The sequence below is a fragment of the Phanerochaete carnosa genome, assembly GCF_000300595.1.
Source record: "Phanerochaete carnosa HHB-10118-sp unplaced genomic scaffold PHACAscaffold_1, whole genome shotgun sequence".
Lineage (NCBI taxonomy): Eukaryota > Fungi > Basidiomycota > Agaricomycetes > Polyporales > Phanerochaetaceae > Phanerochaete > Phanerochaete carnosa.
The window spans coordinates 4,396,827-4,418,791 of record NW_006767628.1 but is presented as its reverse complement, the minus strand read 5'-3'; the positions used below and the strand labels follow the sequence as shown (position 1 = coordinate 4,418,791).

At 53.4% G+C, this 21,965-nt stretch overlaps 8 protein-coding genes across 8 annotated transcripts; 2 read left to right on the top strand and 6 right to left on the bottom strand.

Annotated features, from left to right (window-relative positions):
• Positions 1–580: 580 nt before the first annotated feature.
• On the bottom strand, positions 581–2,506 carry PHACADRAFT_248149 (uncharacterized protein). The gene is made up of 6 exons (XM_007390841.1): positions 2,485–2,506; positions 1,924–2,425; positions 1,757–1,876; positions 1,522–1,697; positions 705–1,469; positions 581–653 (listed from the first exon to the last, which is right to left on the bottom strand). Exons 2-5 carry the CDS (start codon positions 2,331–2,333, stop codon positions 967–969), a joined length of 1,209 nt encoding a protein of 402 aa, XP_007390903.1. The 5' UTR covers positions 2,334–2,425; positions 2,485–2,506; the 3' UTR covers positions 581–653; positions 705–966.
• Positions 2,507–3,706: 1,200 nt separating this feature from the next.
• Positions 3,707–4,695, bottom strand: PHACADRAFT_248148 (uncharacterized protein). Its single transcript, XM_007390840.1, has 4 exons — positions 4,475–4,695; positions 4,307–4,420; positions 4,144–4,247; positions 3,707–4,091 (listed from the first exon to the last, which is right to left on the bottom strand). The coding sequence occupies exons 1-4, from the start codon at positions 4,630–4,632 to the stop codon at positions 4,000–4,002; spliced, it is 468 nt and encodes a 155-aa protein (XP_007390902.1). The 5' UTR covers positions 4,633–4,695; the 3' UTR covers positions 3,707–3,999.
• Positions 4,696–6,293: 1,598 nt separating this feature from the next.
• Positions 6,294–7,869, bottom strand: PHACADRAFT_204658 (uncharacterized protein). Its single transcript, XM_007390839.1, has 5 exons — positions 7,416–7,869; positions 7,246–7,368; positions 7,000–7,181; positions 6,573–6,947; positions 6,294–6,517 (listed from the first exon to the last, which is right to left on the bottom strand). The coding sequence occupies exons 1-4, from the start codon at positions 7,643–7,645 to the stop codon at positions 6,574–6,576; spliced, it is 909 nt and encodes a 302-aa protein (XP_007390901.1). The 5' UTR covers positions 7,646–7,869; the 3' UTR covers positions 6,294–6,517; position 6,573.
• A 2,662-nt stretch (positions 7,870–10,531) lies between these two features.
• Positions 10,532–11,367, top strand: PHACADRAFT_248141 (uncharacterized protein). Its single transcript, XM_007390838.1, has one exon. The coding sequence runs from the start codon at positions 10,840–10,842 to the stop codon at positions 11,149–11,151; it is 312 nt and encodes a 103-aa protein (XP_007390900.1). The 5' UTR covers positions 10,532–10,839; the 3' UTR covers positions 11,152–11,367.
• Positions 11,368–13,007: 1,640 nt separating this feature from the next.
• PHACADRAFT_24679 (uncharacterized protein) lies at positions 13,008–13,978 on the bottom strand (the record flags this gene model as incomplete). The annotated part of the gene is made up of 6 exons (XM_007389540.1): positions 13,008–13,141; positions 13,199–13,431; positions 13,474–13,538; positions 13,588–13,708; positions 13,846–13,890; positions 13,962–13,978. 6 exons carry the CDS (start codon positions 13,976–13,978, stop codon positions 13,008–13,010), a joined length of 615 nt encoding a protein of 204 aa, XP_007389602.1.
• Positions 13,979–14,907: 929 nt separating this feature from the next.
• On the top strand, positions 14,908–16,888 carry PHACADRAFT_156745 (uncharacterized protein; the record flags this gene model as incomplete). Its single annotated transcript, XM_007390837.1, has 13 exons — positions 14,908–14,982; positions 15,030–15,109; positions 15,157–15,259; positions 15,413–15,476; positions 15,507–15,520; positions 15,547–15,636; positions 15,760–15,811; positions 15,861–15,913; positions 15,945–16,055; positions 16,103–16,384; positions 16,416–16,580; positions 16,618–16,697; positions 16,750–16,888. 13 exons carry the CDS (start codon positions 14,908–14,910, stop codon positions 16,886–16,888), a joined length of 1,308 nt encoding a protein of 435 aa, XP_007390899.1.
• Positions 16,889–17,198: 310 nt separating this feature from the next.
• Positions 17,199–18,020, bottom strand: PHACADRAFT_135187 (uncharacterized protein). Its single transcript, XM_007390836.1, has 4 exons — positions 17,775–18,020; positions 17,615–17,712; positions 17,506–17,556; positions 17,199–17,457 (listed from the first exon to the last, which is right to left on the bottom strand). Exons 1-3 carry the CDS (start codon positions 17,983–17,985, stop codon positions 17,554–17,556), a joined length of 312 nt encoding a protein of 103 aa, XP_007390898.1. The 5' UTR covers positions 17,986–18,020; the 3' UTR covers positions 17,199–17,457; positions 17,506–17,553.
• Positions 18,021–18,354: 334 nt separating this feature from the next.
• PHACADRAFT_248134 (uncharacterized protein) lies at positions 18,355–21,953 on the bottom strand (the record flags this gene model as incomplete). The annotated part of the gene is made up of 17 exons (XM_007390835.1): positions 18,355–18,444; positions 18,586–18,652; positions 18,729–18,808; positions 18,910–18,963; positions 19,242–19,319; positions 19,373–19,402; positions 19,455–19,622; positions 19,657–19,706; positions 19,754–19,862; positions 19,916–19,999; positions 20,057–20,098; positions 20,157–20,312; positions 20,398–20,725; positions 20,777–21,086; positions 21,134–21,292; positions 21,340–21,555; positions 21,605–21,953. 17 exons carry the CDS (start codon positions 21,951–21,953, stop codon positions 18,355–18,357), a joined length of 2,370 nt encoding a protein of 789 aa, XP_007390897.1.
• Between the last annotated feature and the right edge of the window lie 12 nt (positions 21,954–21,965).

Genomic DNA, 21,965 nt, shown 5'->3' with positions numbered 1-21,965 from the left:
CGCCACGCCAACCATTTAAAAATCCGCTGACCCTAATCTGGAACGTACAGTGCACGATTAATAACCGTGGTTCTCGCTGACGGTAGAAACGTGACTGGACAATAGCTGACGACCTATATGGGCAAGGGAGGCCAAATAAAGTCAGCAGTGCACGGCGGGAAAAAGATGAGGCAGCGTACTTTGAATCGGGTTTGGTAGCGAAGGGACAACAATGCGGAGTGGGAACATTGATGGATCCCTAGGAGCAGTGCAGGCTGTGCGCCGCCGGATATATGCGAACAAAGAGACTGCTGGCTTTAGACGGAGTACCTCGGTCTACTAGCATCAAAAGCCGAACATCGCCGCTACATTCGCGCTTGAACATCTTACTGCCGCATGGCGCACCGCCCACGGATGCCGCTTGAGGGGCGGTCAATCCATGCTCAAAGCCTTGTCAGCACGTACCATGATGACAAGTAGTGCACTGGCCAGAACGAGACAGCCTGCGGGCGCAACTGTGGTCATTAGAAGCAACATAATCAGTGGCACCGACTCCAGCCTGCCTCTCACTCGACATAGCGCAGAGGCCCTCGCGTTTGGCAAATAACCAGCGATCACTCTTTCATTGGATCAATTATGCGACATATTCTGCATGATATACATCCCGAGTGGCCCTGGGAGAGCTGTAAGTCAAAACTCGTCCGGGCACTAAGAATGGGACTCACGAGAGCTTTTACCCGAGATGCTTCGATGGCGTCCGAGTCTACATCTGTGTTTCTACATCCGCAGAGTGTCGAATCCAGCCGCAAATCGACTCAGATGCAGATAACAGAATGTTCTTGGAGGAGAAGGTGCGGAATACAACTTTGTACTTGGAGATCTCTGCAGATTGCACTAAGACGTTGCGCACAGGTGAAAACCTGTCGTAACGCGGGTGACGCGTCAGCTGGAATTCAGCAAGGCTGCTGCGTTCTCTCAGAACCGACCTCAGCGACAGCAGAAGCATGAAGTGAAGCACGAAAGGCAGCTCCCGAAGAACTGCGACCAACGCGAAGTCTTCGACGCTGCCACCGGTGACGTCGTTTCTGACGTCGCCGCCGGTGCTTCTATCGGTACCGCTGTTGGTGCTTCTGTCGGCACCGCTGCTGCTGCCGCCGGTAAAGCTGCTGCCGTTGCAGCAGGCGATGTCGCTTCTGGCGCAGCTGCTGGCGATTCCACTAGTGATGGCGCTAGTAGCGATGCGGGAGGTGTTGCCGCTGCTGCCGCCGGTGCCGCCAACGGCGCTGTTGCGGGACTAGCCGATGATTCCGTCGCCAGTGCCGCTAATGGTGTTGCTGACGGTGTCGCTTCTGGTGCCACGACGGACCGTGAGGGGGTGACGTTGCTGGTGTCGCTGCCGGTGTGGTCGCCGGTGTGGGTGCAGACCTGACTGCTCACATCCAATTTGGAGCTGACTTGGCCGTTCATTTCTGGTCCGACGACCTTCCCCTCTGCAGGTTGCGATGAGCCCTAGGCAAGCGGTGGCGGCGTGACGGTGCTTACCAAGCTCATCGGCGAAAGGTTTTCTCTCCTTGTTGACTGGTGAAGTATAGGCGGGAGGGGCAGCGGAGTGAACGGGTTTGATTTTCCCGGGCATGGTGGAAAGTGGATTAGTGGGGATGTCTTGCAGCGGTGCCACATGAGTCGGGATTTGAGGTTTTCCACGTGATTCAAAACCTCTACGAAAACGTGAGTTGGCCACGGCTTGTCTCTGGGGGTTACGCGTGATGCATCCTACAGATCACCAAATATTCTCTCAATCTCTGCCTCTTCATCCTCCTCGTTACCGGTGTCCTCATTATCATTTTTTGGAGGAGCCTCTTCGTCGACGTTCATGGTAGCAGGGATGGCTTTCGGTCTGTGGATAGTCAGTCGCGGTCGAAGCGAAGACAACAGGGGACGCACCTGGAGTCGACCAACCCCTCAATAGTAGCATCTGTACCAGTGGCATCTGTGGGGGAGGGTGTCGAGACCGGGAGGACGTATAACACCTCGACGGCAGCAATGGGAGCATCTCCGTCGCTGTCGCGACTGGTCATGATGAGTGTGGAGATCTGTGAATGCAGGAAAGGTTGGCGCGACGGCACGGAGTTCCTTTCGCTGGGCTCTTTTATGGTCGCGGGCCGTCTCGCAGATTCCAGGTCCATTGTGCTAACATGGGACGGGTCCAACTGCACGAGACTCTTGACGGCCCTTGGAAGAGGCTGCGCCCGTAGAATGGGTACGCTGCGGCCTATATGGTCATTTGGGCGTGCATCTACGAGAGCTCCAGGCCGTTGTTGGACTAATGCAAGAAAGAAGTACGTAGTCTGCATGAAGTATCAAATGGAAGTTTGGCCTCGTTTATATGGCGGCCCGCGCCCCCTAGTGTATTCTCAGTGCCTCTGGCAGGTCGCGGCACTAAATCCTGACAATTGTAACCTTCCCCTCTCTGTTATTTTCGAGGAGTGGAATGAGACTGCTCACTGAGATTAACAAGGGCTTCCTTGAAGATCTTCTCCTCTTTGCGCCAAGTAAACTGACCGGGGAAACAGCTGGTGAGACTCTGTAGTGTACTTGACAGCGAAGGTAGCGGCGGGCTAACTCACCGACGAACCTCCAGATGCCTTGCGCCTGTGAATGCCATAACTTCGGAGACGAAGCCTGTTCCGATTACTTTGGAGAAACATCAGGCCCCAGGGTCGCCTATGCGTCCTGCCATGCCCGTCTTACGCAAACCGACATGACCCCAGACTGAGCCCGGAAGGGGGAGAAGTGAATATTGGCACCGCCCGCCGGTGGACAAATGCTTCCTTGATGGAGCTGTTTATTTATCAAAGAGGCTAAACCTGGTTGGACGACCACTAATATGCATTTGAAATTGCTGATCGCTGTCCCGAGCGGGACTGGCTCGAAGCTGTCCTAGATTGCGGGCAGCGTTCAAGTTTTAGGTTTCGGAAGATTTTTACCGGCGGCAGTGCAGAGACAAATGCATGTGATCGATCCATGCCTTGCGGACTACGCACGTCGACGTCGAGGGAGAAACAGCTAAGAAAGCTCGAGAGTCATGCCAGCATTGCCCCAGGAGGAATTCAGCCATACGCTGCCATGCTCAGAATTAATGTTCGGCGGTCTGGAGCCATGCGTGTCGGGCTGATGCCAAAGGCCCGCTGGACCGGAAACTCCGCGGGAAGAACGCACCAGATGAAGCTGTCTCCTGCCTCGGCATAAAGCACTGAAGGAGAGTGGCCCTTCCGTTAGTATTCTCGCCGTCAACAGCTAGCGCACTCACAAGCATCGGGCGAACAACAGCTCGGTCCAGCTCGATCCAGGACACCAACCTGACCAGCCTGAGGCCCCGGGTTCGGCAGACCTCAGGAAACTGTCTTGTCGCTCCCATTTCTCGAAAAGAGGGAATGGCGCTTGCTCACCATTCTAGACTGCGGCGTTTGCGAGATCTTATCTGCAAATTACCATTTGGATTGATGTGTCATTTCGTCTCGCGTAAATGTGCGTGGCGGCGCCGAGTTGCTCGATGGTACGAAATGCGATGGGAGATAGAAGAGAGCGGGTAACATATTGCATACATGTATCTTGATGCATGTCTAGTACTGTACTTTTACGACCATAGTAAATGTCACACGTCGCACCAGTTTTCAGCTGACACCGCCAATAATATTCTCTCGATTTATGGCGATTTTGGCGACTTGTCGGAAAAACTCATTTTGGGTGCTTTCATCTGCTACAGTCGTAAAAGTACAGTAAGTTACACAGTGTATCGCGTGTATAAAAAAAGTAAATTCTACATGAGAATCCAAACCCACAGGGTCAGGGGAGCATGCAGTACTCCACTGGAAGCCAAGAATGCCAGACGGAAGACATAGAATGTGAGCACTATCAACGGCACAAAACCCTAGGACCGCTACAAAATGCTGGCGGGACGCGGCAGCTGTGAGGGATGACAGTAGCCTTCTCCCGAGCTTGAAAGGCTGGTCGACAAGCCTATTTTTTAGTATCTTTCCTAGCGTCACGGTCCTTCTTTGTGTCCTTCACGTCCTTCTTCGTGTCCTTCGCATCTTTCTTTGGATCCTTCTCTGAGAGTTACGATCAGCTCCAGCGCGCACGGCGACGAATTGGTAAACATACTGGGCAGATTAATGGGCACGGCACTGGTAGGGCGGGTCACCTTTTGCCTCGGAGCCTGAGCTACTGCAGTCGTGACCATATTAGGTCCGCGAATTTCAACGCCCCTGCGGAGCAAAACGGCTAGGTCCTGGGTCCTTGAGACAACCGTCTAGGATGTACATACATAGAGCGCAATAATCCTTCAATGCCTGTGCCCCCGCCATCCTTATCGTCGCTATTGTCGCTGCGGCTGTGCTCCTCTTCGTTGGCAACAAATGCCTCTTGCAGGACGCTGCGGCTGTAGATAATCAGATGGAGTGGGAGGAGTCAGTATCGGCAATGGGCGACATACCCAAGAATGGCTGACGCTGAGACGTAGGTACCGCTTGCGGTGTTGGTCATGTGGTCGAGCTTCGTGGTGGAGAGCGTCGTGGTCGTAACAACGTACTCCATCTTGTCGTCAGCCGAGACAGGACTCGGAGTACTGCGGTCAGAGTCGTCTCCCGCCATAGTGGATGTCGGATGCGGGTTTTTAGACGAGTGAGTATAATTATGTGGCTAATGGTTGCGGGAGGGGAAGTTAAAGTCTACCTTGACCACCCTATAGGGCCCTTTAAAACCGTGGCTTGCAGCGCCAATCTCTGGGAGAGCTCATAAAATAATTCCCCGTGTTCTAAGGCCTGTGCAGTACTAGGTTCAGAACGCGTCCGAGAAACGCATGTACCACACCGCCTTAGCCATTGTAATTTTCCACGCCCTACAACCACTGTCAATCTGACGTTAACAGAAGCATACAGGATTGCACACCAGTCCCTTCCTGTCGGATCGCGTAGCAGGTATAGTCGACGGCCCGCCACGGTTCTCTCTGCATTTTACCGAGCGTCAGCCCCCTGTCGTGCGTAATTGATGCTTGCTGCACCACTGATCGGACTTGGGAGCGAACAGAACAAGGCGGTGGAAGGGCAGCCATAGCGCGTCGGTCCACCTTGCACGCGAATGCACAGAGGCTCGACGGCGGATCCTGATGCTTGAGAGCCTGCAGCCTCAGAATGATGATGGGAACCTTAATTACATCAATTCCTAGTAGAGGGAAAGGCTCGAGGAACGACAGCGGGCAAAGATCGGTGGTCGTGTCTGTGGCAATAAGGTACCACGCTACCAGTGAGTTACTGTGCATCCTCGACAAGATGCGAACAACAAACATTCCAGCTTTTCTGTGATATATTTTCCTGTCTCTCAGTAACGGCGCCCAGGAAATAAGCCGACCACGTACTGATATCAACCCCAGATCCCGTTCTGTAACGTAATACAGCAACGCACCGGAGCCCTGTTGCAGCCCCATGGACCGTACAAGTCTGCCGTTATTCGAATACCCGGGATTTTCCGCTATCAGCCTTCCGCTCTCCATCCCTTTGTCCTCGACTAGCGGGTGATACGATATGTTTTCGTTTATGCTCCCGCTCTCCACGGAACGAATGATGTGATGGAACATCCGGTAGCGCACGCTATCTATTGAAAATTTGTTGGCCTTACTTTAGAACGCACAGCTCACAATTAATCCCCGTGGTCATCGCTGACGGCAAGAACGCGGCTAGACAATAGTTGATAATTCCTCTGACCAAGGTGGACCGAAAGGAGGCAATAGTGCATGGCGGCAGAAGATGGGGCAGCCTACCTTGACCCAGGTTTGGTAGCGAGGAACAATGGCACTGATGGATATTTGGAACCAGTGCAGGCCGTATGCCGGAGACGTGCGAAAACGGGGAGATATCTTGACCGCGGCCGCGATTCCTAGTACGTTCGCCTCAACTTGAAGAGCCAACAAGCACCGCCCCGGTACCCACGCTTGAGCATCCCGCTGCCGCATGGCCCACTGCCTTCGAGCCTGAGCGCTGCTGGATGGGCGGTCAACCTATGCTAAAATCTCCGTCAGTGTCTATTATGGCAATGATTAGTTCATTGACTGAGGCGGGGCAGCTTTTGCGCCCACCTACGCTCGTCAGAAGCAGCATATCGGCTCCGACGTGTCTCCCACCTGACATAGCAAAAAACACACTCGCATCTGGTCAGCAGCCGGCAATCACCCTCCAGTGGGCCAATAAGGTAATAGACCATGCGTAATTTATATACCCTGAATGACCTTGAGAGAATCTGTAAGTCACGACCCGTTCAGGCACCAAGAGTAAGACTCACAAAAATTTTTCAGCTCAGGCGCCTCGATGATGATCGGATTTACACAGATATAATCTACGTCTCTACATCCGCAGGGAGTTGAACACGGCCGGGAATCGACATGAAGGCACATGTTCGTGCAGGAGGTGTAGAATACGGTGATTGAGTGCTTGAAGATTTTTGGTGAGCTGCACTGATATGTTGCGCGCAAGCGAAGGTGGACCTGGTAGTGTGTCAGCCGAAACTTGGAGAAGCTAACGCAGTCTACCAGGACTAACCTCAGCAGCAACAACACGCAGTAAAACGAGAGCAATAGCCCCTAAAAAACTGTGGCCACGACCGCCGTGAAGTATCTGCTGGTGCCGGTGCCGCCGTTGCTGTCGGCGCCGGCACAGGCACTGGTGACGCCGGTGATGCCGTTACTGATACAATTACTGGTGCCTCTGTTGGTGCCGCCAGTGATGCCTTTGTTGATGCTGCTGTCGAGGCTGCTGTCGATGCAGTTACCAGTGCAGCCGTAGGTACGGCAGGACCATCGGGGGTATCGTTGGTGGTGCCACTGCTGGTGCCGTGGTCGCCGTGGTTGCTAGCATCAGGCCTGGAATCGGTCTGGCTATGGATGACTCTGTCTTCCCCAGGGCCAATACTCTTGCCTGCCAACGACGATCAGCTTTAGGTAGGTGGTAAAGACATGGTGATACTTACTAAGTTTCCGGGTGAGGTGCTTATCAGAGAGTTCACTGTTGACTAGCGTGGTAGATGCAACAGGAATGCCGGATTTGATTTCGGGGATCACAGTGGAAGTTGGGGTAGAACGAACAGTCTTCTGGTCCGGCAACGACGCCACCTGTGTTGTGTAGTGCTGCCTGCCGCGCACTTCAGCACCACTACAACAAATTTTGTCAGTCACCGCGATCTATGTCTGAGAGGACCACACAAGGTGCGCCATACGCTTCTTCAAACAGGGCTTCGATTTCCGCGTCCGACCCGTTCTCCTCATTGATATCATCCTCATTATCAGGTTGACTAGGCACTCCCTCGTCGATGTCCGAGGCAGCAGAAATGGCATCCGAGCTGTGGACAGTCAGTAACAATCGAGAGCGCGAAGGCAGGCGACACACCGAGGGGCGACCGGCGTCTCAACAGTCGTACTCCTGTGCACGGAGTCAGTGGAAGATGAGGCCGAAATGGGTGCGACACCCGCCACCTCGCCCGTCGGAATGGAGGTGATTCCATCGTTATCGTGCTTGGTCATGATGAACGTCCAGATTTGTGTGCGCGGACCGGGTCGGTAAGTGAGCGTGTGCACGGCAGCAGCAGGAGACGGAGCCGACGACAACATCCCTTCCATTGGGTTCCTTTAAGGCCGCGAGCCGCGTCGCAGACTACACGTTCGCTGTGCCAACACAGGACGATTCCAGGCCCTTGACGATTTTTGGAAGAGGCCGCGCCCATAGAACGGACATGTTGCAGCCTGAATGGCCCTTTGGGCGCGCCCTACGGGGTTACGAATCCATTATTAGTCTAATGCGAGAAAGAAGCGCGTAGCCTCTCTGAGGTATCAGATGGAAGTCTGGCCTGGAATACACCGCGACACAGAGCGGGCTGCAGTCTAAAAAAAGCTGGCGATTTGAACCTTACGACGTCCGTCAAGTGTGGGGCCCGGGACCGCCAGCCGAGATCAGCGAGGTCGTCCCGGAAGTTTCCCGTCTCTTGCCAGAAAGGTTGACTGTTAAGCCGTCGTTGAAACCCCGCCAGCAAGCTTCTTCAGACCTAAGCACGCCCGGTGTGTATTTGTGTATGACACCAGAATCGATAGCGAAGGCAGCTGCGGGCTGACTCGCTGTTGGTGGATCCAACTGGCTGCTTTGTGTCGGCCTGAATGAACGCTACAGCTTTGGAGACAACACTTACTGTACCGGGCTGCACCGGTTACTTTTGAGGAGCATCAGGGCTGCCATCTTGTCATCCTACGCAAACCTGCGTAATCGCAGGTTGAGCTCATACATGTGAGTCGAGGAGGAATGGTCGTTACTTATTAAGGCTTGGTCACGGCGGACCTTAGCTCAAAATATTGTCAGTGCTCAGCGCTCAAACACTGAATGAGCTACCTAGATAAAGGTGGAAGGTTGAGCCCAGCTGAATGGCTACTCACTGGTGCGCGTTTTATGCTGACCGCTGCCATCGGCTCGAAGCTGGCACTGACTCCGGTCATCCTAAGTTTTAGGTTTCGGGAGAGCGAAGAAGGCGACGGGAGCGGCATAGGTATGTACATGTGATCAGTCTGCACCTTGCGACCATGTACGTCGAAGAAAGAATCAGCTGGGAGTGACCGAGAGCTGTGCCATCAATGTTGCTTCGGGGAGGGAGATAACGCTCCCGATAGCCATACGTCAATATACCTGAAATGATCAGGCTGTGTATGTCGTAAGGTGTCGCACAGCCACCACAGAATTAGGGCCCGCTGGACGAGAAACTCCATCTGTTCCATGCGAGTATTCTCACTACCAGCAGCTAGCGAACTAACAAGCAGGCCGAGGGCCAAGGCCTCGAGTTGGGCGTCACGAAAGAGGCCTTACATTCCATTCGGGCCTCACTGGGGCATTGCCTCATGAATGTAATTCGATCAATGACGACGCAGATGCTGCCTAATCCTGGAGAGAAACATATTCAGCTCCACAAGAAAAGCCACATAGTACGAGATGAGGCCCGAACCAACTGTTAGTCTTTGAGCGGACAACTTGTCCCATGAGTATTCTAAGTCAAAATATTTCTGCGCTTTACGCGCATTTTGAATTCAGAAGAGCATCTCGCCTCGCCTCGTCGCGCGGCGTGCAGTGGTCGGGACGAGATTCGCGGACGTTGAACGAAGGCCACTGAGCATGCAGGCGCCGGCATGATGCGATTATGCTTACATAATCACGAGGCACCGGACATCCTTGTCAGCTAACAGGAAAACAAGCAAAAAGAGAGAGAACTAATATAACTTGCCAAGCTGGCTAAAGTCCATGCATTTGCACTTTCCATGTTCCTATACGCGGAGACCCACGAAAATAGCCCCCCCCCCCAACTCCAGGCGCAAAATCACCGAAAGACTCTCCGCAGCAACTCGTACGACCATCCGGGCAAGCTGAGCAAGCTGTCGAAGAGTTTGCAAATCCGTGCCCAAATCCGTGTCCAGAAAGAGGTTCCTCCGGAGTTGGGAGCGCGGAGTGGCGTGTGGCTTTGGGGACTGTGCGGTGTTGAGCCCGTAGTTTTCGCAGAAGGATAAGTCTTCCGGAGGCTCAAACGGCCATGAAATGTTAATGCGTCCGCGATCGGGACGAGCTTCACAGGGCAAGCTTTGTGCCGTGCAAGACGGCCCAAACTCACTTTGCCTTACTTGTATCCTCACTGCCGTGCGTCGGGACGATCGGGATGCGACGGTGGGTCTGCCGGCGCCACCCAGTCCCCGATGATGCGATGATGGATGACGTAACGCGCATTTCTCACTCGGACGCGCTCTCTGTATGTCGCCGTACCAGCGCACCGCTACCCTCTTCTCGCTCTCGTTCAGAGCACCTGCGTTAGTTTGCGTGTTATTACCAGCAGTCATGCTTAGCGCAAAGGACTTAAAGTTGTGTGTACCCATGGAAGAGTGTCCAAGGATTAAAGGAAGTTAACCTAAGTACACAGGTAGCACTAACGACCTGCAGTGATTAGCTTTGCCTGCTACGGAACCCTAACCATCCTGTGAACTTCACAGACCAACGACGACAAAATTCGAAAATCCGTCCCCGAACTAAAGTCTTGCTCTCGTCGCGTCGGCCGTCATCTTTGGCCTCGCCGTTGGTAATGCCGTTATTGACGTGTCTGCTAGTGTTACCGCCCGTGCCATTCCCGGTAATTTTGGTATCGTCTGTCGATGACGATTAGATCTGGACGAGCGACAACAGTGTGGAGAGACTTACCAGATCTCTCGACCGGGGGTGGATTAGATCGGTCTGGCCCAAGCGGTGCCACTTCGGTTCGTGGGTTTTGTTTTCCACGAACTTCAACGCCTCTGTGCGGCAACATACGTCAGCGCATCTCCGAGAGAACTACGCAATGATATAGCATACATCTTGCTCAACAGCTCCCCGATGTCTATATTCCGAAAGCACTTGAGAACATCAAACGAGGGATATTACAAGCACGCGGATACAACTATCTCCTTCTCTGCTACTTACGCTAGCGTCCCCGCCCTTGTTGGTACTGCTGGTCTAGCCCTCTACTGATATCCGCGCCGTCGTCTGTCGCAGCGTCAAAGTACCCATATATAAACCTACGGAAGTAGCTACGCTCCTCATCGAAGATGCGGACCCGCTGGAAGAGCTCGAGAATGACATTAGCTACGTGTACTCCAGGTACGCACCCATTAGCGTTCGGTTGGTCCAGTGCGTGTCCCAGAAGAGGGGTGTTCTGAGCAACCCTGCTGGGGAGAAAGGCAAGAAGGTTGCTGGTGACGACACCAAGGGTGGAAAGGGGAAGGACGCGGCTCCACCGAAGGTCCAGGCCCACCTGAACATGGGCTGGAAGGGCTTTGAAGACATGGTCGCCACTATCCCGGGCGCGACGGTTGACATTGTGCAGAAGGTCCCAGGCTCGCAGGATGGAGCAGGGCCTGCTGTTTCTACCCTACGTGAGTGGTCTACATTTGTCGCGTGCGGCGCCAGGGTGTTGCTTATCCAGGGACGGCTGCTGTACAATGCTTCCGAAGGAACAGTCGTCGATGACGGTGGTCTTCTTCTTAGGAGGATGCACATATACGGAGATCGCTACGCTCCGGCGGGTTGGGAGGCAGAATATTGGTGCGTGCGCCCTGGCTGCGCCGTTTGAGCTGGACTGAGGTCGAGTGGCGCACAGGTCGAAGGATACTGGTGGCGACGACGGAGGTCGTGAGCGGGAAGAGCGTGGTGGAGAGTCCGGCAGACAGCGGGGTGGTCGCTGCAGGCCCCGTCCGAGGTCGGTATCTAGCTGCCAGTCGTGTGTGTGTGTGTGCATGAATTCGAATATTTCGACGTGCCACGCGGAGACGACTGAGCACGTTGCCGACCTGTACCATGTGCCTTGCTACCGACGTGTGATAGTGTCGACTTGCTCGCCTGAGCTCTAGTCCTCCAGGCTTCGCGTTATGGAAATATCAACGAAAGGCGTCATCACGACGCACACTTCCTCTTGCCGCTCGTCCAAGCTTCGCGAGATTCATTGTGCCCGCGGACGAATTCTGCGAAGCGGTTCGGCCTCTGGGAGGCTTCGAACGAGCGGGATCTGGACGGGTTCGGCGCCGCGCAGTCTGACGCCACCGTACGTTGCACCTTGTACGTGCGACGATGCACTGTCCGATCTCGACACAGCCAGTTTTCCGCGACTGGCCGCCTTCCCGCCAGCCGCTCGTGCGACAGCTGTCAGAAAATACACTACCCGGCGAGTGCCATGCTCATCTCCCCGGATGACATATGACCAATGGTGTCAATCAAAGCTTGAAAAGGGTCCTCATTCAAATGGGGCGCTTTGCTCGGCGTCCGTTCATCCCGCACTGTCGATAGGGGCCTAGAAGTTTGTCTATTTTTAAAATTGCCATACCGTCAGCTCAACAGTCATACGTCTCGCAGGTCGCCCAAAGTGACTTATTAACAGAGTTTCAGCGACTCTCTTACGGTAAGTTCCCGCAAGACGAGGGGCGAAAATCTTCAAGAGCGCAGCTTCCATGCCTCGAAAATAACAGACGGGAAGGCCCAAACCGTCAGCGCCTTCAGCGCCGGCTGTGTGCCCTTCCTAGGGCCATCAAGCGCCTTGCATACTTGAAGTTGTCAGCACAGTGAACTTCCGGGCAGTGTAATGGGACATAGCCATAAAAGAGCCTAGTGGAGGGGTTGCATGACAAACCCGACGGCGCATTCACTATGGCTAGCCACGACGACGACGGAAAGGCCTACATCGCTCCCGACAAGGCAGCGCACGTCGCTCCCGGGCCGGCCTCAGCGTCCTCTGCCACGGAGGTAGATGGCACGAGTGCTGTTGTACAGACGCCGATCGTCCCTAGGTGCGTGATCTATCCTCCAATTCTCGACTGTTATTCATTGTTCCAAGCTCGAGCGCCACTCTTGAAGCCCAGGACGCCGAGCGTCGTGGCAATGAGATCGCCCGCAGCGAAGAGAACGACCTTGATGCCGCCGGTCACAATGCTAGCGAGACATAGCAGCCTTAGGACAGCCTGCATGTCCGCCCTCGATCGCGGAGATTTGGTCGCTGATATCGTAGGACGCAAGGATATCTGTACTGTGGGGGTCAGCGAGTTGGGGGGCTAACAGTGCATACGCGTACTCTGTTGGATCTCGAGCAATTTGTTGAAGATGCCTGTCCTCGTATGAGGGACCAGCGTCTCGGATAACCCAGTGTCTGCGCCAGATCAGTGATTTTTCCAATACGAAGAACTCTCCTCAACCCACGGAGTCTCAAGGTTTGGTGCTCGCTCTGCAGGCCCCCGAGCTTTCCGACAAAGTCTTTCAGCTGTATCACAGTCTTCGCCTGACGCCTGAGCTACCAATATGTGAGACAAGCGTATTCCGCCATGCGGACTCGAAATACCTTGTAGTCTCCATCCAGCCGTCTCGCCACCTGATTGAGCTTCTTGCCCACAGCAGAGAAGTTCAGATTGCGAGGCTCTCCAAGTAGCGGATCAGTCGCCGTCATCAAGTGGTGTTTCTTCTTCTTCTCTCTCGTGCTAGCGAAGTGCCTGCTTGGGGTTGGGGTGTCGTTGAAGATCCTGCAGCTTGGTTTGGAGCGCTGGGCAGAGTCAAAAGCAATACCGGGAGCTCGACATGCGCTACATGCGAAGCATGTTGTCTAGCTCATTGTCAGCAAAGGCAGACTGTGCACTCACAATTTCTAATCCCGATGACTTCGTCGATGAGACCCTCGTATGTCAGCTGTGTGAGCAAAGGAGTGATCATATCCACTCTCCAGTCGATGGTCATAAGTGAATCCAGCTTGTCTGACGTTGTTCCTAGCATGTTGTTTGCATTATCCGGTGTATTACTCTCGAGATTCTTCGACAGTAATCTGGCTAGTTGCTGGGCCGTCAGCTTAATTTCTCCGAGAGAATGTGTGCATATACTGAAGCATGGTCACCCTTTGCAATTACTCGAGGGAAGACACCGTATAAACTTTGCGTAGTCATGAACGCGAGCATTAGAGCTGTATGATACAGTCTCATCTCCGTCCTGGATACGTGATCAGTTCGGTCAGCAATCCTTTACTGCTCACACGTACTGCCCAGATCTCCCTGAGTGCACTATCATGTTCGAGTGACACGACATCTTCTGCGAGAGGGACGAACTGCAGGTTGTACGCGGAGGTTGTGATCTCGCCGAGTACCTCCTCTTCCAATATCCTAGATAAAAGCGTTGATGTCCGTGGGACCAAAAGAAGAGTATAGCTGTGCTTCTGACCCTCCCGGGTGTGCCGTTTAATCTGGTCTTGCACATGCCGTCACCCTCCGTTTGGAGGTGGAGGTGGGATTGGACTTACCTGCAATAATTCTCACAAAGCTTATCTTTGGCCGGCAAAGGTACACTACGTTTTCAGTGGCTACAGAGAGTGGGCCGGGCTCCAGCCAGAATATCTTGTCTACACCATAATGCTACGATGCTTCCATGGTCATTCTTATGCGTCCAATACAAGCGTATGTGCACTGCGTACCTTTAGCAAGGCGACTTCCGTGATAAGTCCTGGTGGTCCAGCGAAAGGATTATCCAGAATCTTTACGCCATTAATCTATGCTCTCACAAATGAGTATGCCGCGAATTCCTTCCGCTGCCACTACGCACAGAGTTGAGCGCATCGACTAGAGCTTTTCTCGCGAGCTCCTTCAGCACTAAAATATCCAGTGGCTGCTCTTAAAAGCCTCGAATTTTGTCTGTCTTGATGTCTGGGTGGTGTCCTGTGAGGTGGACGTCGACGCGACTGGGGCAGCCATGACGGCGGTGACTGCGAGAGCGCGCCGGTACAGTATGGTTTATGGGCGTCTCCCGCCATCGCGAGTCTGCTCAACATATCGCCTCCCCCATCCACACAGGCACATAAGGCCACATTCAATATGTTCATCTTCAGGACGAGCGGGCGGTGCATAAACTGGCACGTTTCCCCGGCACCTCTCCTTAACCTCACCCAGGACAATGCTGCGAGAGCTGTGCTTTCTCTGCGTTCATCGATGAGGGCGGGCGCAGCTGACTTGCGTCTGCGGTACCCAACGCTGCGCCGAATCCGAGGCGGCTGTTACCTTCAGCCCTGACCGTTGCGAGCCCGGAAGTGCAACACTGCGAGGATCGAGGACCAGCCGCAGTTTTTACTAGATTATTTTTTCCCGGTTACGCGTCGGGTAGCCTTGGTGCGGCCCATAGGGATGCATCCCCTCGCCAAGCTTCCGCCCCTGGCGATCCACCGCCTGCCAATCAATCAAATTGTTCTCGCTGTATCTACTCGTGTAGTGCGCTAGCCTCATAGAACGAGGTGGCTTGTCTCTGCGCTTTCTCTGAGCTCTCGACGTCGCCCTCAACGTCTGCTGCTTCGGCACGCACCGACTCGTCAACTATGACTCCCAGTCTCCATGCAAAATCTCGCTCGTCATCGTTCCATTCACGGCACTCCTCGCGCAAGTCCTCTGCGGTACCCCAGGAACAGCACCGCGATTTGTCTATGCTCACGGCTCGAAGCTCCACGCATACAGCAAAGGGAATGCGCCCCACCCATTCTCATACAACAGGGAAGTGATGGAGCTATTTGTGCATACCTCGTGACGCATCTTATACATCCGGAATGTCGAAGTCAACTATCGTGCAGAAACATATTGGATCACGCTCTCGTCTACAGAACGAAATCCGGATGCACATTCACGGAGTACAAAGAAAATACGCCAAAGCGATGCCTTGACCCCGAGTGCGGGGTATGTGATTTCCCCATGCATGGTTATGGTCTCCTGACGCGCCTCGTAGACCGGAAGCTGGACCGTCGATGCTGCTAAGTTGTGAAAAGATTGCACGTCTGTAAGCCTATGTCTTCACTCTACGGCTGTGTAACTTTTGACATGCCGCGCTAGGTCGGTTTCGACCTTGTGGATATCCAATTTAACCTTGAGTGTGTCGAGCCGTCGGTAGCGATGCGTATACAATGAATGCACGGAAGCTTGTGAGTACGCCTTGTGTTCGTAACGTGCTGTGTATCTAATTGTAGTCCCGCAGCTTCAATCAGTTACTCTTCGAAGACAACGAATTCGATTATGTTCACCTTTTCACAATTGTGTTTGCAGTCCCAAAAGATAAAGTACGCAGACTATCCGCCCCGTGCATAGCGGACGTGCACAGCCCTAATGCACACAATGGTACCATTTGCTCGACGTGCGTAAGCCCTCTTTTCGGGGACAAACATCTCCCTGATGTTACGCAGGAAATCAGCCGTATCCTGAAACCCGGCAGACATGTTGAACAAATCGAAGTAGGCCTTCCAAACCTTAAGTATGAACTCCGGGCCCTGCTTACGCCTCTCAGATGCTAGGTTTCCAACACTGCCGCGATGGCTCACTCGGCCGCTCCATAACGCAGTCAGGCGGGCCTCGCATAAAAATAATGCAGTCGCGTATGAAGTACTACGAGGTCCCTATGGATCTGTCTCACGACCATGCGCTTTTGGAACAGCTGTTCTACTCAGCATTTGAGAGCCAATTCATCAACCCAAACGTAGCTGTAAGCCAACGCCAAACACCTAGCTTCACTAACTGGTTTGTACGCAGCTATCTTGCCTGGCTACTTCTCCTCAATATCTAAACGTGCCGTTTCACCGCCAATTCTGTATTTCTCCTCCGCTTGCGCCTTTGCTGTCATTTCCGCGCGAAACGATCTTCCCCTCACGAGCCGCAGTGCCTCCTACAATGCACCTCGACACCGGTCAGCCGTCACAAAATTTGACTGTCTCGCCAAGCCCGCTCTCCGCGTCGACAACGTTGGTGCACCTGAGCTTCTGTGCGCAAACATCGGAGGCGACCTCAGTATCATCCCCATCAAGACTATTACCGGTATCTCAACTTCCTGGTCTCGAGCAAAGAGTCAGCTCACTCTGTCGAAAAGGTGAATATTTTACCTGCACTCGCAAAGGTGGGAGAGACTGTCCACATCAGTGGCGAGGCAGCGTATGAGCTATTCGGCATGGAGGCTCTCGCGGGGCTCGACGAGCACACGCTGTTCCTCCATCTTCAGCATGCCGTCGGGTTCGTCTATGCCAAGCGTATTGGCATCGTACGGCTGGGAGGAGGGCGAATATACCGGGGGGGGGCGGGGGGGGGGGGCGAGCCGCGAGTGGTTCGACGCAATGTTCAAGGGATACAAAGTGTAAGCGCCGTATCATCTCCGTGTTATTTTTTTGGCTGACTATCTCATGTAGGGATGTACATGCAAGAGTAGCATTGTGGCGTCCAATGCTGCAGTATGGCTGGACATATCCTAGACAAGGCCCTATGACAGAGACTAAAATGGCGAATCAGGAGCAGCTGAGGAGATCTATCCTGGAGCCAGGATGCTAGCTAAAGATGAAGATATCCAGCCAATACCTTGTGTCATTAGATTACTTGTAGACAAGAATGACCCTTGATATCATATTTGCATAGCCGCTGTGTTCCGCCCTTCGAGCAGTAGATCACTCAATGGACATGCTGCACTCTCCCACACCCTGGAATCACAAACCAGGATGGAGAAGAAAGAACAAGGAAATGTGAGAGGCACAAGAGAAAGTGCAAACCCGAAACAAAAATGACAGGATTACCCTGCATTGTAGAAGATCTTGGTGGCATACACACTGCATCTCAGACATGCATGGATATTATATATATTTTTGTTTCACTCAAGAGTCAAGCAATAGGAGCACTGACAAGAATGATGTAAATACATGATTCAAAGCAGGATAGGACCAAGAATTAGAATGAAGATAGGAAGGGGGAATCACAGGCAAAAAAAAAGGTGGCTGGTGTGGCCATCCAAAAAAATCCTGTGACCCTTACAATGTGGAGAGGAGACAGAGGGAAGACTCAAGGTTAAATGTCACATAAACAGAAAAGTTCAAAGGCAGCAGAGGAGGTAAAAGGACTGAGAGCACCTGTAATGAGCATTGAGCCAAAAGTGATGCAAAAAGCAAGGAATTCACCAATCGGCAGGGCCGCGTGCTGCCGCACTTCCCGGAATAGCTTGGTCGTTACTGTGCGGTTTCAACCAGTGGTGAGTGTGTGCATTGTGGTACATCTTCAAGCACTTACACAGTGGCCACTTTCGGCCATAAGCCGTGCCGAAGCCTCTTTGGCTGCTTGCTTGGAAGGGCCTTGTGCATTGAACATCAGCAAAGGTTCATCTCTCCCTAAGTGTGCTCTCAACACTGCTGCCTCGACAGATAAATCCTATGGCATTCTAAATACTCACAGATGGGGTACGCCTCCCACAGGGGCACGTGTTCTGCACCACCTGCTCTCTCGCATCTCCATTCGACAGCTCCTCTACCCCACTTATTCACCTGAGGCAGATATCGACGCCCACCTTGTTCCGGGTCCTCGAAATCATGCGTGCCCTGACGAGCGCAAAATCCATATGTGGGAGGCGGCGACAAGGGCGGGGGTTTGCTGTCGACATCCATAGTAAGCTGGTGATGAGGCTGTTCGCAGGGGCCAGCAACAGACAGAGCTGCGCCGAGAGTCTTTCTCGAGGGTTCCCTTTATACAACGGGCGGGAGATCTGCACGCCTACATTCGAATGTATTTTTGAAGCCCACAGAACTAGAAAAACGGCAGCAATATACCATAACTGGTGGAGCAACGACAGATGAACAGATCACGAGGGGCCCTGGGACAGCCATCCTTGGACCAGAAAAGCAGTCGCGGAGCGCAGCGAAGCGGCCTCTTGTATTGAATGACTTAAGCTGTACATGCGAGTTGTGATTCGAGCCGAGGTCATAAAATGTATGCAACACAGTGGAGATGAGCGGAAATGTGACTTAGAATCCGAATCAGATGGAATTACGCCGTGCGCTGCGGCCCTTGGTTCGAGCCGCTGGTGGTATGTTCTTCTCGCCCACGTACACCGAGGGAAGACATCCCTCTTCCCAATCTCCATCGCCGCATGGTAACCTTGTTACTGAATCTTCTCGAACTTGCCGAACTGCAGTCACGGTGTACCAAACTACATAGGCGTCCGGTCAGTATTGAGCCAAGAGATTCAGCAAGTGGAAAGCACGTACCTCCTGCACAGGCATCTGCATATACATACAGCCTCGCGCGACCTTGGTTTTCTCGAGGGTATTGGCACTCGAGGGTATTGGCACTCGATACACTGAGCACGGACGTCAGCATGTGGCCGTGTATGCTGAGTAAGAATACATACTAGGCGAGCCTACTTTGGATCTTAGTGATAGCGGACGCGCTTTGTGCGCTCGAGAAAGGATTCCAACGGTTAGCCGATAGCTACCACCTGGGGACCGAGTCCCCAAAGTTTCGTGCCGAATTGTCTTCGATTTGCGAGATGGTCAGACGACTGCTGCGGACAGCTTCGTATTACTACGCACGGAGCCTATGTCGGAGGCAATGACTGCGCTCGTACCCATTGACATGGTCGAGACCTGAAACAAAGTTAGCACTAGTAGAACACGCTGGACGAACATGTCATACCGGGAGGTTGTCCACTAGGAACAGAAACTATTGACGAACTATGGCGAGGTTCGCGAATAAAGCTCACGATATCCTCCATCGACAAGCATATTCCCACTGTCACATCGGTGGTAGGAGACCCACGAAGGTCATCGACGTTCCTGTGAAGGGGAGTTGTCAGCATTACCATATACCAGACAGCTGCAAGTACACACGGATGAACCGCCATGTATAACCTGTCTCGTGACACCATAGGCGAGGTATTGATATTCGTTGAGTTACTGAAATGGAGGAGCCACATGTCTTCAATGTGTAGATCGTAGAATGCCTTGGAACGCCGGGTTCAGTAAAACAGGCGGAAGAATAGATATCAGAGCGGACCTTGTAGATGGAACGATTGGATTCATGGCCCTAAAGTGAGAATGTCAGTGCTGCGCGAGATAACGGGAACTGGGGTGCTTACAGTAGTGTAGGCCACCATGGGGTACGTGACATCGGACAAGATACGCCAGATGTTCCCCATTCGTCCGCTGAATTGCGTCACACGGGCTGCACTCGAGCAGATATCACCTTCTCGGGCACATAATCCACCAAGAAATGCACCAATACTTGTGTCTATACCTGCGTCGAACTCCGGACAAGAAGATAGGACGGCATCGCTGTACCTCCAAGTGGCCCACTGATATATCGTATTCTTCTAGCGCACGTAGGACGCCTTGGCATAAGTAAAAACCGTTCCACGAAGTGGCTCCGAACAAGAACTTACTAGGTGGGAGATGCCACGAGCACTGCCTCTACCGAAAATGACCTCAATCGATCTCCCACATATCCGACGAGCAAGGCAAGCGAAGTCGTTTGTATGCGGACCTCGCTGCGGCCGAGGGTCGGCCGAGCCCCCTCGTAGCACTGTATGCCGCTTTGAACCCTGTTCTTGAGGTTCTTCAATGCAGTCACTGCGGCAGGCTCTTGCGGAAGAGGTGTCGTACGTGACACTGAAACAATGATACCCTGGGATTCGTTGTGTTTCTGAGCTCATTTGACCTGCACTTTCGTTGCATGACTCACAGGAAGCTTTACGTGTAGATGTTGGTGGACCCACGGACGGTTCTATCGACGAGTTGTCAGTAACCTCCCCCAGCCCGTCTCACCATCCCCACTGACATACCTTCAGCCACGCACGATTAGATCCTGGCACCACAGTTCGGTCAGGATGAAGAAGAACTAGCTCCTTCCTCGCAGTCGTCTTCATGGATAGCAGTAATCTCTCGTACTCTCCTAGCGAGGAATCTTCACCCGCTCCAACAACCACCACGTAGTCCGCCTATGCATTCGGTCAGCGATGGGCACAGTAAAGCCCGGCTGGTACGCATTTGTCGAATGCATGTCTGCGTCCATGTACTACTGACAGCCGAGTCCGCGACGTAAAGCACGATACGATACTTTTGCTCTTGCTCCGCCAGCCACCCCGCCGCCTTCAGTTTGCCCATGCGCGTGAAAGCATGTCTACCAAGATGGTCTGACACAGATGACTGGTTGAGGTAAAAAGTGGGAGCACCGATACTTTCGAGCGCAGCATAGAGCTTGCGGCCGAAGGCTTCGATGGGGACGTTGCGAGAAGACGGTATGATGGCGACTGTCTTCAGATTGCTGTTGCTACGGGAGGACTCAAGGGGTGCGTTTCTCGTCGAAAAGTCGACTTCAGTCGTAACGCGAGACGCTATCGTGCGCAGAAACCTGAATACGATGTCAGCAGCCATCGTCAACCGATACGGGAGACACACGCACTGTGCAGTTGTAGCTGGATGTCTGGAGGAGATTGCATTGAATAGTGTTTGTGGCATGCGTATGAGCTCGGTGTCTCGGATAGCGTGCAGTGTATTCCGCCTGGGGGAACTGGTGATGACGTCAAGCTCGCCAACCGTATCACCCTGACCATACTCAGCAAGGATGGTTACGCCGCCGCCCTCCTTCTCAGAGATAACTCGTAGACGGCCGTTGATTACGATGTAGAAGCTGTCGCTGACATCGTCAGGGCGCCAGAGAACCTGCCCTGCGTTGACTTGCACCCAGTCGAGAGAGCCGTCAATGTGCAACACTACAGGCAGTGAGTACAAGCGTATATTCCACATCTGTGTGACGTACCGAGAGGGGAAAGCAGCGAAATCAAACGCTTCGCCAATGTAAGCAGAACTATGGGCCTCTTTTCGAGCAACCTCTCCAATGCATTCGCGGGAAGGAAGCCAACGTAAGTGTCGGTCTTGGCCTTAATGTCCACGTAAGACGCGGTGTTGCACAACGAGGCTGAGAGGCTATAAGCGCAAGGACAAAATGAGGGAAATCTCACGCACAAAGATATCCTGCAATCCCACCGGGCTTGACAGTGAACAGAGGCTTCGGCAGGTCCTTGGGGGAGGGGCCCTTGGGGGTCCGTGAAGTGGCATGTTTCTCGAAAGCGGGCGATTCCGTTTTCACCGAGGGGGGGGGCGAATCTCGCTTCGACGCACCAGGCCCAGTAGACTCAGGTAGAAGGATATCCAAGAAGCCCTCGATCACATAAAAAAGTCCTGGGCGCTGTCAGTCTCGCTTGGCGTACTTCGAGTAAGCAAGACACACCGGTATTTCTCTGGCCAGCTTTGGCCAAGAGGGAGCCGGCAGGGAAAAACAAGATTTCTACTTCGTTGTCCAATCCACTGAGGTAGCCATCACCTCTGCCGGACGAAGACCCGGTCACGCTTGAAGAAGCATCGTCGACCATCTCCGGCGGCGACAAAGACCCGAACGAGGTACCAAATACTCCGCCGCGCGAGCGGCCTGCATCACTAGGGGGGGAAGCAGGAGACGCCTCTACAGACTCTTCGCCGCTCAAAGGGGGCTGCAAGAGGCCAATCGACTTCGCGATACAGGACATGACTTCGTCCCTAAGGTCAAATTCGTCTTTGGACAGACGTTGTACTCCATGCATGCTGCTGAGAGA